Source organism: Saccostrea cucullata, unplaced genomic scaffold (genome assembly GCF_032062105.1).
Source record: "Saccostrea cucullata isolate Sc308-1 unplaced genomic scaffold, CSIRO_AGI_Scuc_v1 ctg3431, whole genome shotgun sequence".
In the NCBI taxonomy this organism is placed as follows: Eukaryota; Metazoa; Mollusca; class Bivalvia; order Ostreida; family Ostreidae; genus Saccostrea; species Saccostrea cuccullata.
In genome coordinates this window covers 13983-25281 of record NW_026938849.1, presented here as the reverse complement: position 1 = coordinate 25281, position 11299 = coordinate 13983, and the positions used below count along the sequence as shown (strand labels likewise).

At 33.5% G+C, this 11299-nt stretch overlaps 1 protein-coding gene and 1 long non-coding RNA gene across 2 annotated transcripts; one reads left to right on the top strand and one right to left on the bottom strand.

Moving 5' to 3' along the window:
- Positions 1-210: 210 nt before the first annotated feature.
- LOC134251532 (uncharacterized) lies at positions 211-7167 on the bottom strand. The gene is made up of 3 exons (XM_062733942.1): positions 7077-7167; positions 1737-1972; positions 211-877 (listed from the first exon to the last, which is right to left on the bottom strand). The coding sequence occupies exons 2-3, from the start codon at positions 1969-1971 to the stop codon at positions 681-683; spliced, it is 432 nt and encodes a 143-aa protein (XP_062589926.1). The 5' UTR covers position 1972; positions 7077-7167; the 3' UTR covers positions 211-680.
- On the top strand, positions 5865-6987 carry LOC134251529 (uncharacterized). The gene is made up of 3 exons (XR_009988766.1): positions 5865-5925; positions 6046-6375; positions 6569-6987. It is a non-coding gene; the product is annotated as an uncharacterized LOC134251529 (long non-coding RNA).
- Positions 7168-11299: the final 4132 nt, after the last annotated feature.

Genomic DNA, 11299 nt, shown 5'->3' with positions numbered 1-11299 from the left:
ATGTGCAATAGTTGCGAAGAAAATGAACGGAAACTAAGAGGACCGACAGACCGACCGACATACAGCAGCAAAGCAATATGCCCTCCCTTCTTCGAAGGGGGGCATAATTATGTCCCAATGAATCAACAAAATTTGCTTATCCACAAAAATTGATACCCACAAATAAACTTAATTCCACAGAAACAATAGTCACATGAAAAAGTAAAGATGTACAATACTAAATCAATTTATTTTTATATAAAAACTATATACATTAAAACAGTTCATAAAACTTAATAATTATGCTCAATATTTTAAATAACAAAAAATAACAATGTCAAGAATCATTAAAACATGAATCTGTACAGATCTGAACTTTCATTGGAATATTTACACCTGCAAACATTGACAATCTCAAATTGTAATGAAAATTGATTCTAGGTCGTCAAATATATACAGGCAATATTGCAGTTGCATTGCTTTTTACTACATGTACTTCTAATAAACATTATAGGAATCGAAGTACAAATGGATGAAAAAAACAACACACAAGCAATTGCATTCAATATTTGAAGAACATAATACAAAATAAATATTATAATTATACAGCACCGTTTCTTTAAGAAATCCATTTCATTATCTTCATTTCTGAAAGAAAATCATTCAAAAAGTCTTTTGCACAGTACAGATTGACACATTCTCTATTTATCTTTCTGAGTTGAATCACATTCCACCCCAGCAGATGTGGAACCCTTTGGTGAAATTCTGCCCATGATTTTCTGAGCAGTGGAAAAGGCATAGATGGCTAAAACGGCAAACAGACTGAAGCCCACCGAGAAGAGGCTGGCAAAAAACAGAGCTCCTCCCAAAAGAAAGGTGGCCACTGTAAGGACTGTACCTGTGGAGAAAAGAATATTTTAATGTAAAAAATCTGACCTGGGGGCCATAAAACTTAGACAAGCTCACTCAGACTCTTGATCTCAGTCTCACTTTTTCCAAAAGAATAAATAATGGAAAAGTAAGACTGAGATCAAAAGTGAACTTGTCTAAGTTTTATGGCCCCAGGCTAGATGTACAGGTAATCTTAATTTTCTGCAAAGTTTAAATCTTCAACAAGTGAGTCACTTTTACACCCTTTGAATAATCAGTATCCAGGCACAGATCCAGAAAATTTTTTCCAGGGGGGGGGGGTCCACCACAGTCCCCACAAAAATCCAAACCCAGAAATTTCTTGAAAAGCAAAAAAAAAAAAAAAAAAAAAAAAACTAAAATCGCCCAAACTTCAAAAACCTATTTCTATGTCGATGACTTCTATTGCTTCAACAAACCTTTGACTTTTCATACAAATTTAACACAAATTCGCATTTACAAGGGGGGGGGGGTCTGCATTTTCCGAGAGGGGTCCAAGGTAACTTTTTTCTCGCTTTAGTACAGAAATTTAATAACCTTGCTAATTCCAGGGGGGGCGGGGGCCTGCCCCCAACCCCCCACCTAGATCTGCATATGAGTATCTATAATGATTCCTAATACAAGTAGATTCAAATAAAATATACTGTACATTACAAAACTTCTTAACCAAATAAATTACAAGAGTTCCAATGCAGGCCTGGATTGGGCCTTAGAAATTGACTTGGGTAGCTCAGTAAATAAAGCATGTGACTAGTTAAACTTGGGTCTCAGGTTCAACCTCCTAGTCCAGTCATACATTTTATCCTTTCCTGTTACACATGTATTCTTTTCTGTTACACATATATTACCTTCAACAAATAGAAAAACTGTGAATCCAATGATGAGTGATCCTATGACAAATGCTATAAAGCAGAAGATAGGAAAGCTACACATGGCTATGACTGCTATGATGAAGAGGGTGGATCCAGGATTTTCATAGCTGTAGTCTTTGGCTGACTGCCACTTCTGATCCAGCTCATAATTTTGACAAAATGATTGAAAACAAGTCCCAAACCTCCATTCTGTGTCATCAGATCCACCCATTCTGAAATGTAACAGGGTTATACAAATGTATTCATATTTCCAAGTTTCCAACAGTAGAGTGTGTCCCCCCAAAAATGAGACTTCTTAGATCTGCACTGTATACGGCATGGATCTATGAAGTCTGGTTTTAATTACATTGCATATACAGTGTACATTCAATGTTTCAACAGCAGTAAAACCACAACAATTAATGAATTACAAAGAGTTGATCCTCAAACTTCCCTTTCCTATTTTACAGAAACCAAATATATAAAAGGTTTCTAAAATTTCATTTGACAGATAAAATTTCCACTTTACATGTGCTCCAAGATTCCTGCCAAATGCCAATCAAATGTACCATTGCTTTTTTATATCCCATTTGGAATATTACATGCAAACCTCCAAACATACTAATTATAAGTTTGTATTATGCATTTCAAAGCACTGAGATAGTCAAAGTTAAGGAAGACAAAAAAAAAATTGTGACAAACCTCAGGGTATAAATCACAGGTACTTAATCCCTGTAATTAATTTTTTCAACCCATGTGCTAAGTTTGAAACATGTAATAACACAAGGTATCCAACTGAATTACACATACAGAGTACCCCCACCCCAGAATCGCACTCATATTTACTCTCAGAGGAAATGCACGAACAAACATGTTATAACCATCGTCCTCTACGATAATAGTTAAATCCACACTTTTCAAAAGTTACATCCCTTGGCCGCCATTTTAGGGGATAAACCCATAGAATCCTTACAGCAGCCTTTGTAGTTTTCAGGTTTGTAACTCTGTCATTTGACTGGGAAAAATTGTTGCATAGTGTATACTGATTGTCCCATGTTAAGGCTACCCACACATCCAAAGAAAACAATTTAAATCAAAACACAGTCAGGATTCATCATAGCCCATCCAAATGTTTGGTAGCATAAAGAGGAGAAATGTTGTATCTTTCCCTTTTGACCTTTTGGTTGACCCCGCAAAGGGAAAAAACTTTTGTAAAGTGTGGATTGGTCTATTTTTCAGGTGTAATTTTAGAAACAGATTTTTTAACCAAATATTACCATGCAAGTAGAGATTTTGACACTGAAAGTGTAAATAAAGCATTTATGGCTATATCCTGTTATCTGCAACGCGTTGCTTATAAGTTTTGGGGTACTTCAACTGTATTTGAAAAGATGAATGGTAGTGCAACATTATCAGAAAATGGCAAATTCTCGATCTTTACGCTTTTACGGAATAAGCAGCATGATTTTAAACTATCATAATAAGAAACACACTCACTCACAAAAACAAATGCAAAAGAAATGTAGTTAGCCAATAAAAAGTACCAGGAAGTCGCATATTATCGTATTTTACGCTTTTACGGAATAAGCCGCATGATATTATAACTCCTTAAATACAAACCCACACAAAAGAAATCAAAACCCTTAAATGCAATTATACTTATGAAAGAAAAAGTACCACGAAAACGCAAATTATCGTTCTTTACGCTTTTACGGAATAAGCCGCATGATTTATAAAACCATCCTTAAAAAAAACAAACACAAACAAACTTGAATTCAATAAAACAAAACCTTAAAATGTAGTTTGCAAAGAAAAAGTACCAGGAAAACACAAAATAACACACTCACACCAAAACGAAAGTTAGCAGAGAAAATCGTATGGTATCAATGTTGATAAACTCCTAGAGGAATTACCCCGACTGAATAAAATTAAGTATTTTGTTAATATTCATGATGAAACACGTATAAATATTTTTTCATCACTTTAATTTTTTTTAACACAATATGGAAATTGTTGTTTATTTCGATATTAATTTTTATATTTTGTATTAAATAATCTTTTTTGGTTCTACAGAAAAAGCCACATGAAGGACATATGATATACTTGATAAATAACTATTTCTATATCGCATGTAATTTCCCTTGACTATTTTGTTAACATTCATAGAAATTGTTCTCTTTACTTTCATCTATATGTAAAAAAAAAAAAAAAAAAAAAAACAAATATGACTGCATTCGTTGCGATAGCTATCACATTTTATTTCAATAAATATCCTTTATTATCCTTTTTACGATTTAACCAAATTTCTTGCAAGAAAATACTTTTTTTTGTTCATTATTTCAACTGAATTATTCAGTTGAAATAATGAACACGTGAATTGAATAAAACATTTTTTTTTAAATATTCGACTATCAAAACCATCTTCCAGGAAAATAGTTCTTTTATAACAGAAGTTTAAACAACATAACAATGAAATTCGTCACCTTATACTCCTGTTATTTGCAACGCTCTATGGAGAAATCGATCATTTTACTATGGAGTGATGCGTGCAACGCATGCAAAATAAAATATAGCGCTTTATTCCGTAAAATGTTTTCATTTTAGCTTGATCCCCCCAAAATAACCTAGCCCCATTTTTTCTGATATTAACCCCCCAAGAAAACCCTCTTCCCGGGGAAACTTCCCCTTTATGTACACTAATATAGTTTCAATAGCAGGAAAAAAAATTCGTCACCCTATATATACTCCTGTTATTTGCAACGCTCTATGGAGAAATCGGTCATTTTACTATGGAGCGTTGCGTGCAACGCATGCAAAATAAAATAGCGTTTTATTCCGTAAAATGTCTATATTTTTATCTTGATTCCCCCCAAAAAAGCCAAGCCCCATTTTTTCTGATATAAACCCCCCAAGAAATCCCTCTTCCCGGGGAAACTTCCCATTTATGTACATAATATAGTTTCAATATCAGGTAAATAAAATTCGTCGCCCTATATACTCCTGTTATTTGCAACGCTCTATGGAGAAATCGATCATTTTACTATGGAGCGTTGCGTGCAACGCATGCAAAATAAAATAGCGCTTTATTCCGTAAAATGTCTATATTTTTATCTGATTCCCCCCAAAAAAGCCAAGCCCCATTTTTCTGATATTAACCCCCAAGAAATCCCTCTTCCCGGGGAAACTTCCCCTTTATGTACTCTTAATTAGTTTTAATAGCAGGTAAATAAAATCCGTCGCCCTATATATACTCCTGTTATTTGCAACGCTCTATGGAGAAATCGAACATTTTACTATGGAGCGCTGCGTGCAACGTATGCAAAATAAAATAGCGCTTTATTCCGTAAAATGTCTATATTTTTATCTTGATTCCCCCCCCAAAAAGCCAAGCCCCATTTTTCTGATATAAACCCCCCAAGAAAACCCTCTTCCCGGGGGAACTTCCCCTTTATGTACTCTTATATAGTTTCAATATCAGGAAAATAAAATTCGTCGCCCTATATATACTCCTGTTATTTGCAACGCTCTATGGAGAAATCGATACTTTTACTATGGAGTGATGCGTGCAACGTTTTCCAGAATCAGAGAATTAATATGATAAATCTGCTCCATACTTGTAATTTTAATTATTCTTAGACGCCTTAAAAACATTTCCTTATCATTTGCTTTATTTTCTCAATGAACCTCAAATATACTTGAATGAATTTAATTTGATAAGGATCGGTATACGTTATTTCAATTATTTTCTGTGGTAAAAACTTATATGCAACGCGTTGCAAATAACAGGATATAGCCGCATTTATCAGGAAGGGTATACTGAGTGTAATTCGGAGTTAAATACCTTGTGTTATTATTCTGTACTATGGGTTGAAAAATTCATGCGAGCAAAAAGTGCATGAGCTGTGCTATATATACACTATAGAAACTGCTAGTAACTTGGCTTAGGAAGCCAATATTTGAAAATCGCATACCTGTCAACTCTCCCGAATTTATCGGGAGTCTACCGATTTTTAACCATCCCTACCGACTGTCTACCGAATTTTTCTTTAACTGTTGTTTCTACCGATTTTGAAAAAATCCGGATTTTTTACCTACTTGGGTTCGTAAAATACCGACTAGTCAACACAAAAATGGAGTCCATGCAGTGTTTATCGGTAGCTAATCTGTTTATTGCCACTGATAACAGGTAATCAACAAGGTGTCAACTGTGCTAGCAGATGTAATTGCAGTTGTAATTGCTCCTTATTCTCAATAAAAGTGTATATTTTCAAAGACAGATATGCCAGATGTGAATTTTTTTTTACAGAACATGACGGTAAATAACGATATGGAAGTACTTAATACTTTGCTGCAAATAAGTTAACAAGTACATACCTAAGACAAAACGATATCTCCACAAACAATACAGTGATCAGGAAAGATGTAGCTACAGTACTCGTTTATTATTTTAACAAGGAGAGGGAAACAGTTTCATGAAAGCTAATAAATGAAGAGTCTGGAGATTTCCCCCATAGATTTTGAGATTCAATGTCTTAATAAATCCTGCATCAACACCAGCATATAACAGCCCCTGAAACTACAGAGCAACAAGACAGTGTCTTTAGATGACTTCTTTAAATTTACAAAGCTAAACAGGGTAATAATTTTTAAATAAGAATATAAAATTAGCACATTAAAACATTACTAAAATAAAGTATTATATTTAAAAATTCTGATATATGTTATGAGATTAAAAGAAAAAATACAGGGTTCATGTATTTCATTCATACTAGATTACACATTATTTTAATAATATAAGCATGAAGTTTTGACAATTATTTCATTTTCAGATCTTTAAATCCAGGATACAACTCATATTTCTTAGACTTAGTGAGAACAATCCATTCATACACCTATTGCAAGCTGGAAACTCAGACTGTCTGCAGAACCTTATTAATTTTTCTAATTGCCAAGTTAAACTACACCATTTGCCATGAATAGTATATAAATGATGCTCTTATAGACAGACAGAATAGACAGTGAATATAAATTATTATAATTTCAAAATTAAATCACATTGTACAAGTTTCTAAACAATGTATGAATAAACAAAAAAATTATGATTTAATGATAATGTTAATATTACTAATATAGTTTTATCTTGTAGTAAGTTGTTTATTTTTGTTCTATAAATCGGTGAAATGCGCGACTTTTTGTATTTGCCAAAGGTCGTCGCGCGTTTTCTCCCCCGAAAAATTTTGGCCATGTTGACAGGTATGAAATCGTTAAATTAATAAATAAAGTTCTTCGTCTCCTCTGAATCTATTTCTTTTAAGTTAAGTTTCTGCAATAAGTTACCTGTCTGCCTTATTCTCACGCCAGTCAGGAGGCCTCCAGTTAGTCTAACTTACTGGAACTTTTGAAAACGAAAGTAAAATTTTGTCCAAATAACAATGATATCGAACCCGATCCATATCGGAATTTTTTTCTATGTACATGTAGACATATTTGCTCCCCGCTTTTTGCGGAAACGTGGGAACGTTTAATATCATTCGTTTGTCATTCTGCCTGTCACGAAAACATACAGTAATCTTGGTCATAAAAGATACGACTTGACCCTGAACAGAAGTTTGACCAACTTTTCAAAAAATATAATTTTGGTGAATGAATTAAATTAAAGTATGATATTCAAATTTGACATTTGCATTAGTGTATAAGACCTTTCCAAATCATGTTTTGTCATACGATGCGATGAATTAACTACCCTTGAAGTATTTTAATTTAATCGAACACGGAATTTTGTTGTACTCCATCGTCTTCAAGGGTGGCTAAATCATCGTATTGACCAAAAGCAATTAAAAATAAAGAGTGAAAATAGACCTAAAATATATTAATCTGGAATATCGTAATCTATAGACATATTGAAACAGGATTTCAAAATTAAACTAGAGGTACTGTGAGCAATGAGCTCACTAAATGATACCCCCCGCCTCCCATATGATTATAATGGAAAAGTCCATGTTTTGTTGTGGCCAGGAAACCCAAAATATGTGTCGGATCAAAAAGTAAAATAGGACGTGCACAATGGCAATATGTAATAAAGATTCTGTGAAAGTTTCATTAAATTTCACTCAGTGGTATACGAGGAGTTGCGGATAAGAGATGGGTACCCCAAAGCGTAACAGACGGACGGACAGACGGACGGACGGAAATACCGATTACTATATACCCTCCCACTTTTCAAGCGGGGGGTATAATAAGAATCAAAATAATTAACATATTACACGGTGTAGTACCTTAACGGCTGCTATCGGAACAAAACCGCGTTCAATGTTGCTATTCGAAAATTGTACGGCTGCTAGCAGAAATAAATTTGTTGAAAACTCTTAGAACAAGTTGTAAAACAGTGAAATTATGACCCCAAATCAAGATAGTCTCTGAAAAGTCCGGGTGCACGGAACAAGTAAGGTATTTCTATAGATGTTGTCATGTGTAATTTGCAGAATAGCCCTCTAATAATTTAGAATTAGTAAAATTTCCGAAGCCTGTACCAAATCTTAAGTCAATAAATACCCAGTTTTCATGCTTTTTTATATCATCTATTATTCAGATTGTGGGTATTTTAATTGGTATTTGAAGATGCGTCAATCTATAATAATACTGGAAATAATTTTAAAAAATTGAATAGTGTATTTTAAAAGAAATTTTTGGATAAAACACGATTTTTTAAAGTTACGGTTGCTATCAGGGTCTTAGCATATATTGCACCGGAATAATAACTGAAAACATCGCATCGGCTGCTATTTGAAAATTTTCCTTATTAACAGAGATATGAAACAAACTTATGGCAGCAAATGTCTAAAATATACATTTTAAATATCACAATTTGCATGTGAAATAAGATGTCTATATATGTAGTTGACTTTTACCATCTTAACTCAGGGGTGTAACTTCGATTTTGAAAAGGGGAGGGGGCAGAAAAATTCAAATCTAGTTTTAAAAAGGCTGACATGGAAAAAAAGGAAAATTGTCAAACTTCTTTCAGTATCATTTTTTCTCACGCGCTACCGCCTACCCTTCTTTGACTATACTGCAATAAAAAAGGGGGACTTCAATGAAAATTTTCAATATAGTAAAAGTTATGCTTGGCAGAAAATCAACAGGCCTTTCAATGAACATTTTAGAAAGTAAAGGTTATGCTTGGAACAAAATGTGGAGGGAGCGCGTCATCGAATTTAATTTTTTGCAAAGTAGAGCTGATTTTCGAAAAAAAATTGCTAAACAAATAAAAAGAAAGCTTCACGAAATGACCCGTAAATCAATTTGAAATAGCATATGATATATATTTACAATCAATCACAATCATTTCTTTAAAACCTTTCTTAAGTAGAGTTTTTGGGGATTTTTGTAGCCTACATGTATACTTAAACATGTATAATATCTAGTAAAGTTAAAGTATAAGCTTTGTCAAATATTTCTAATTCCATATTTCTTTTTCGAAGTACGGTGATGCATTGGTTCATTGAACGACTAACATGCAATATTCAAAACATCACCCCCACCCCCACCCCCCTCGCCCCATTAGGCTTTTAAGAGTTCTTTAAATTATATAGGTAAGAAAAGACAAGCCTCTCCCCCCCGCCAGGAAAGAAAGCGTGGTTTTTACATTAATGTTTTCCACTTCTTTTTACTGTCGAATTTCTTGTAAATTGACTTAATATATTCTCATTAAAATTTGTACTTGAGTAATTATCGACGTTGGACAGCAAAACTTTATAACTTTATGTGAGCTTTATTCATTTTTCAATTCATATTTTTTTTAAAAATCAGATATAGAGATTGCTAATTTGTAGGTTTATGTTTGGATTTGTAGAGGTGGGTTGCGTAAATATTTGAGACAAATAATCTCTCGTGGTTTGTGAATCGATAATTATGATTTTTTTAAATTCCAAATCGTAAATTTAATCAATCTGGCATAATAACATAGCTGGAATATAATAAATTGAATGGTCACATGATTTAATGGCTAACACAAAACAGTTGTGTGTGTGTGCATGTGCCATAGACGTCGGAAGCAAATTGAAAGATGGGGGGGGGGGGGGGGGCTAAACCAGGTCCAATGAAAAAAAGATTAGCCCAAGTTTTCAGTGCCTATATTATGTCTGTATCTTTGCAAAAAAAAAAATGGGAAGGCTTAGCCTCTCCCTGTTCCAAAGCCCATGTGTACAGGGTACATATGTATACCGGTACATACAAACTCCACTACAACATACATACATTGTACATATAAATATACGATTAATTTGTCATTATATGATCGAAAGTAACATACACGACAAGTCAATCATTAAGAAAGAATATACGGTATATATATAGTTCTCTTAAGGAACTATAATTGCATAACATATGTAAATTGAAGATATGATTTCATGAAATTTGAAAACTTAAACCTATTCAAATAGTAACTGGTGCCCTTGTCTAATAGTAGCCGTAACACAAGATTCTCCTGATAAAAACGCTCTAGCTTGTAAGAAACCCATGAAAGTGGACAATGATATAAAATAACCAATAATATTTACAAATACACAACGAACTGTCGATTCATTTTTATCAAATATCTAAAAGTTTTGACGCAATTTTAATATATTTCTTACGTGCATGTAAATGTGTCCAACACTTTCGACAGTTTTCGTCTTATATATCAGCAATCCTTCAATTCATTAAAATTCTAAATATACATGTTAGTTTCAAAATGTATGTAACGTTCCGTAAGGGTGAAATACCAAGCGGCTAAATTTTAATAATTGAATTATTGACCATTTTGTTGAGCCAGCGAAGAAAAATACTTACAATTTCGTCCATTTTTTTTCCACTAGCAACCGCTCAATTTTCAGATAGCAGTAACGAAGGCGCAATTTTTCTGATAGCAACCGTTTAGGTACTACACCGTGTATTAAGGCGTCGTTAGCAAATTGAAAGTGGGGGGGGGGGGGGGACTATAAACCAACAAAAACACCCCAATTCAATTTTCAATAAATAATGTATATATTTGCAGAAAGGGATTAAGATAATTTGTAAGAATGTCAATGTAAATTGAATAAATAAAATAATACTATTACCAGGGACCTATATACTAAATTATAGTAAATAGGTCCCTGCTATTACTTAAAAAAATCGTATCAGATGTGCTAAAAATAAAATGTGATTCAAACTAAATAAAGAAATTTAAGTAAGGTGGACCCTCTTTCGAGTGTGAAAGAGAGCATTACTCACAATTAGGTCTGGTCACCTTGATGCTATAAATAGAATATATCAATTGACGTACCTTGCTTTTCATTGGGTGCACTTTCATCGTTTGATCTTCGGTCACGTGTTCATTTTGGTGGGAATTTTTTGTTGTTCTGTCGTTTGAATGTAGCCCCGCTGAATGTGCGTGTGAGAAGTTTCTTTCGAATCCTTTGTGACATGGATTTTTTTTAAATTTTACTCCAGGTGAGTTGTCTTGAAATAAATGCATTTTGTATTGTTCTAAAGTAAAAGTGCAAGTTTGATAGCTTTTTTGGTTCTAAACTTGTGAGACT

What these genes read in the sequence shown, in the direction of transcription:
- LOC134251532 (XM_062733942.1), bottom strand. Translation starts at nt 1,971, where the DNA reads ATGGGTGGATCTGATGACACAGAATGGAGGTTTGGGACTTGTTTTCAA. An exon ending in AGTTTTTCTATTTGTTGAAG is followed by an intron (nt 878 to 1,736) that starts GTAATATATGTG and finishes TTTTCTCCACAG; the next exon opens with GTACAGTCCTTACAGTGGCC.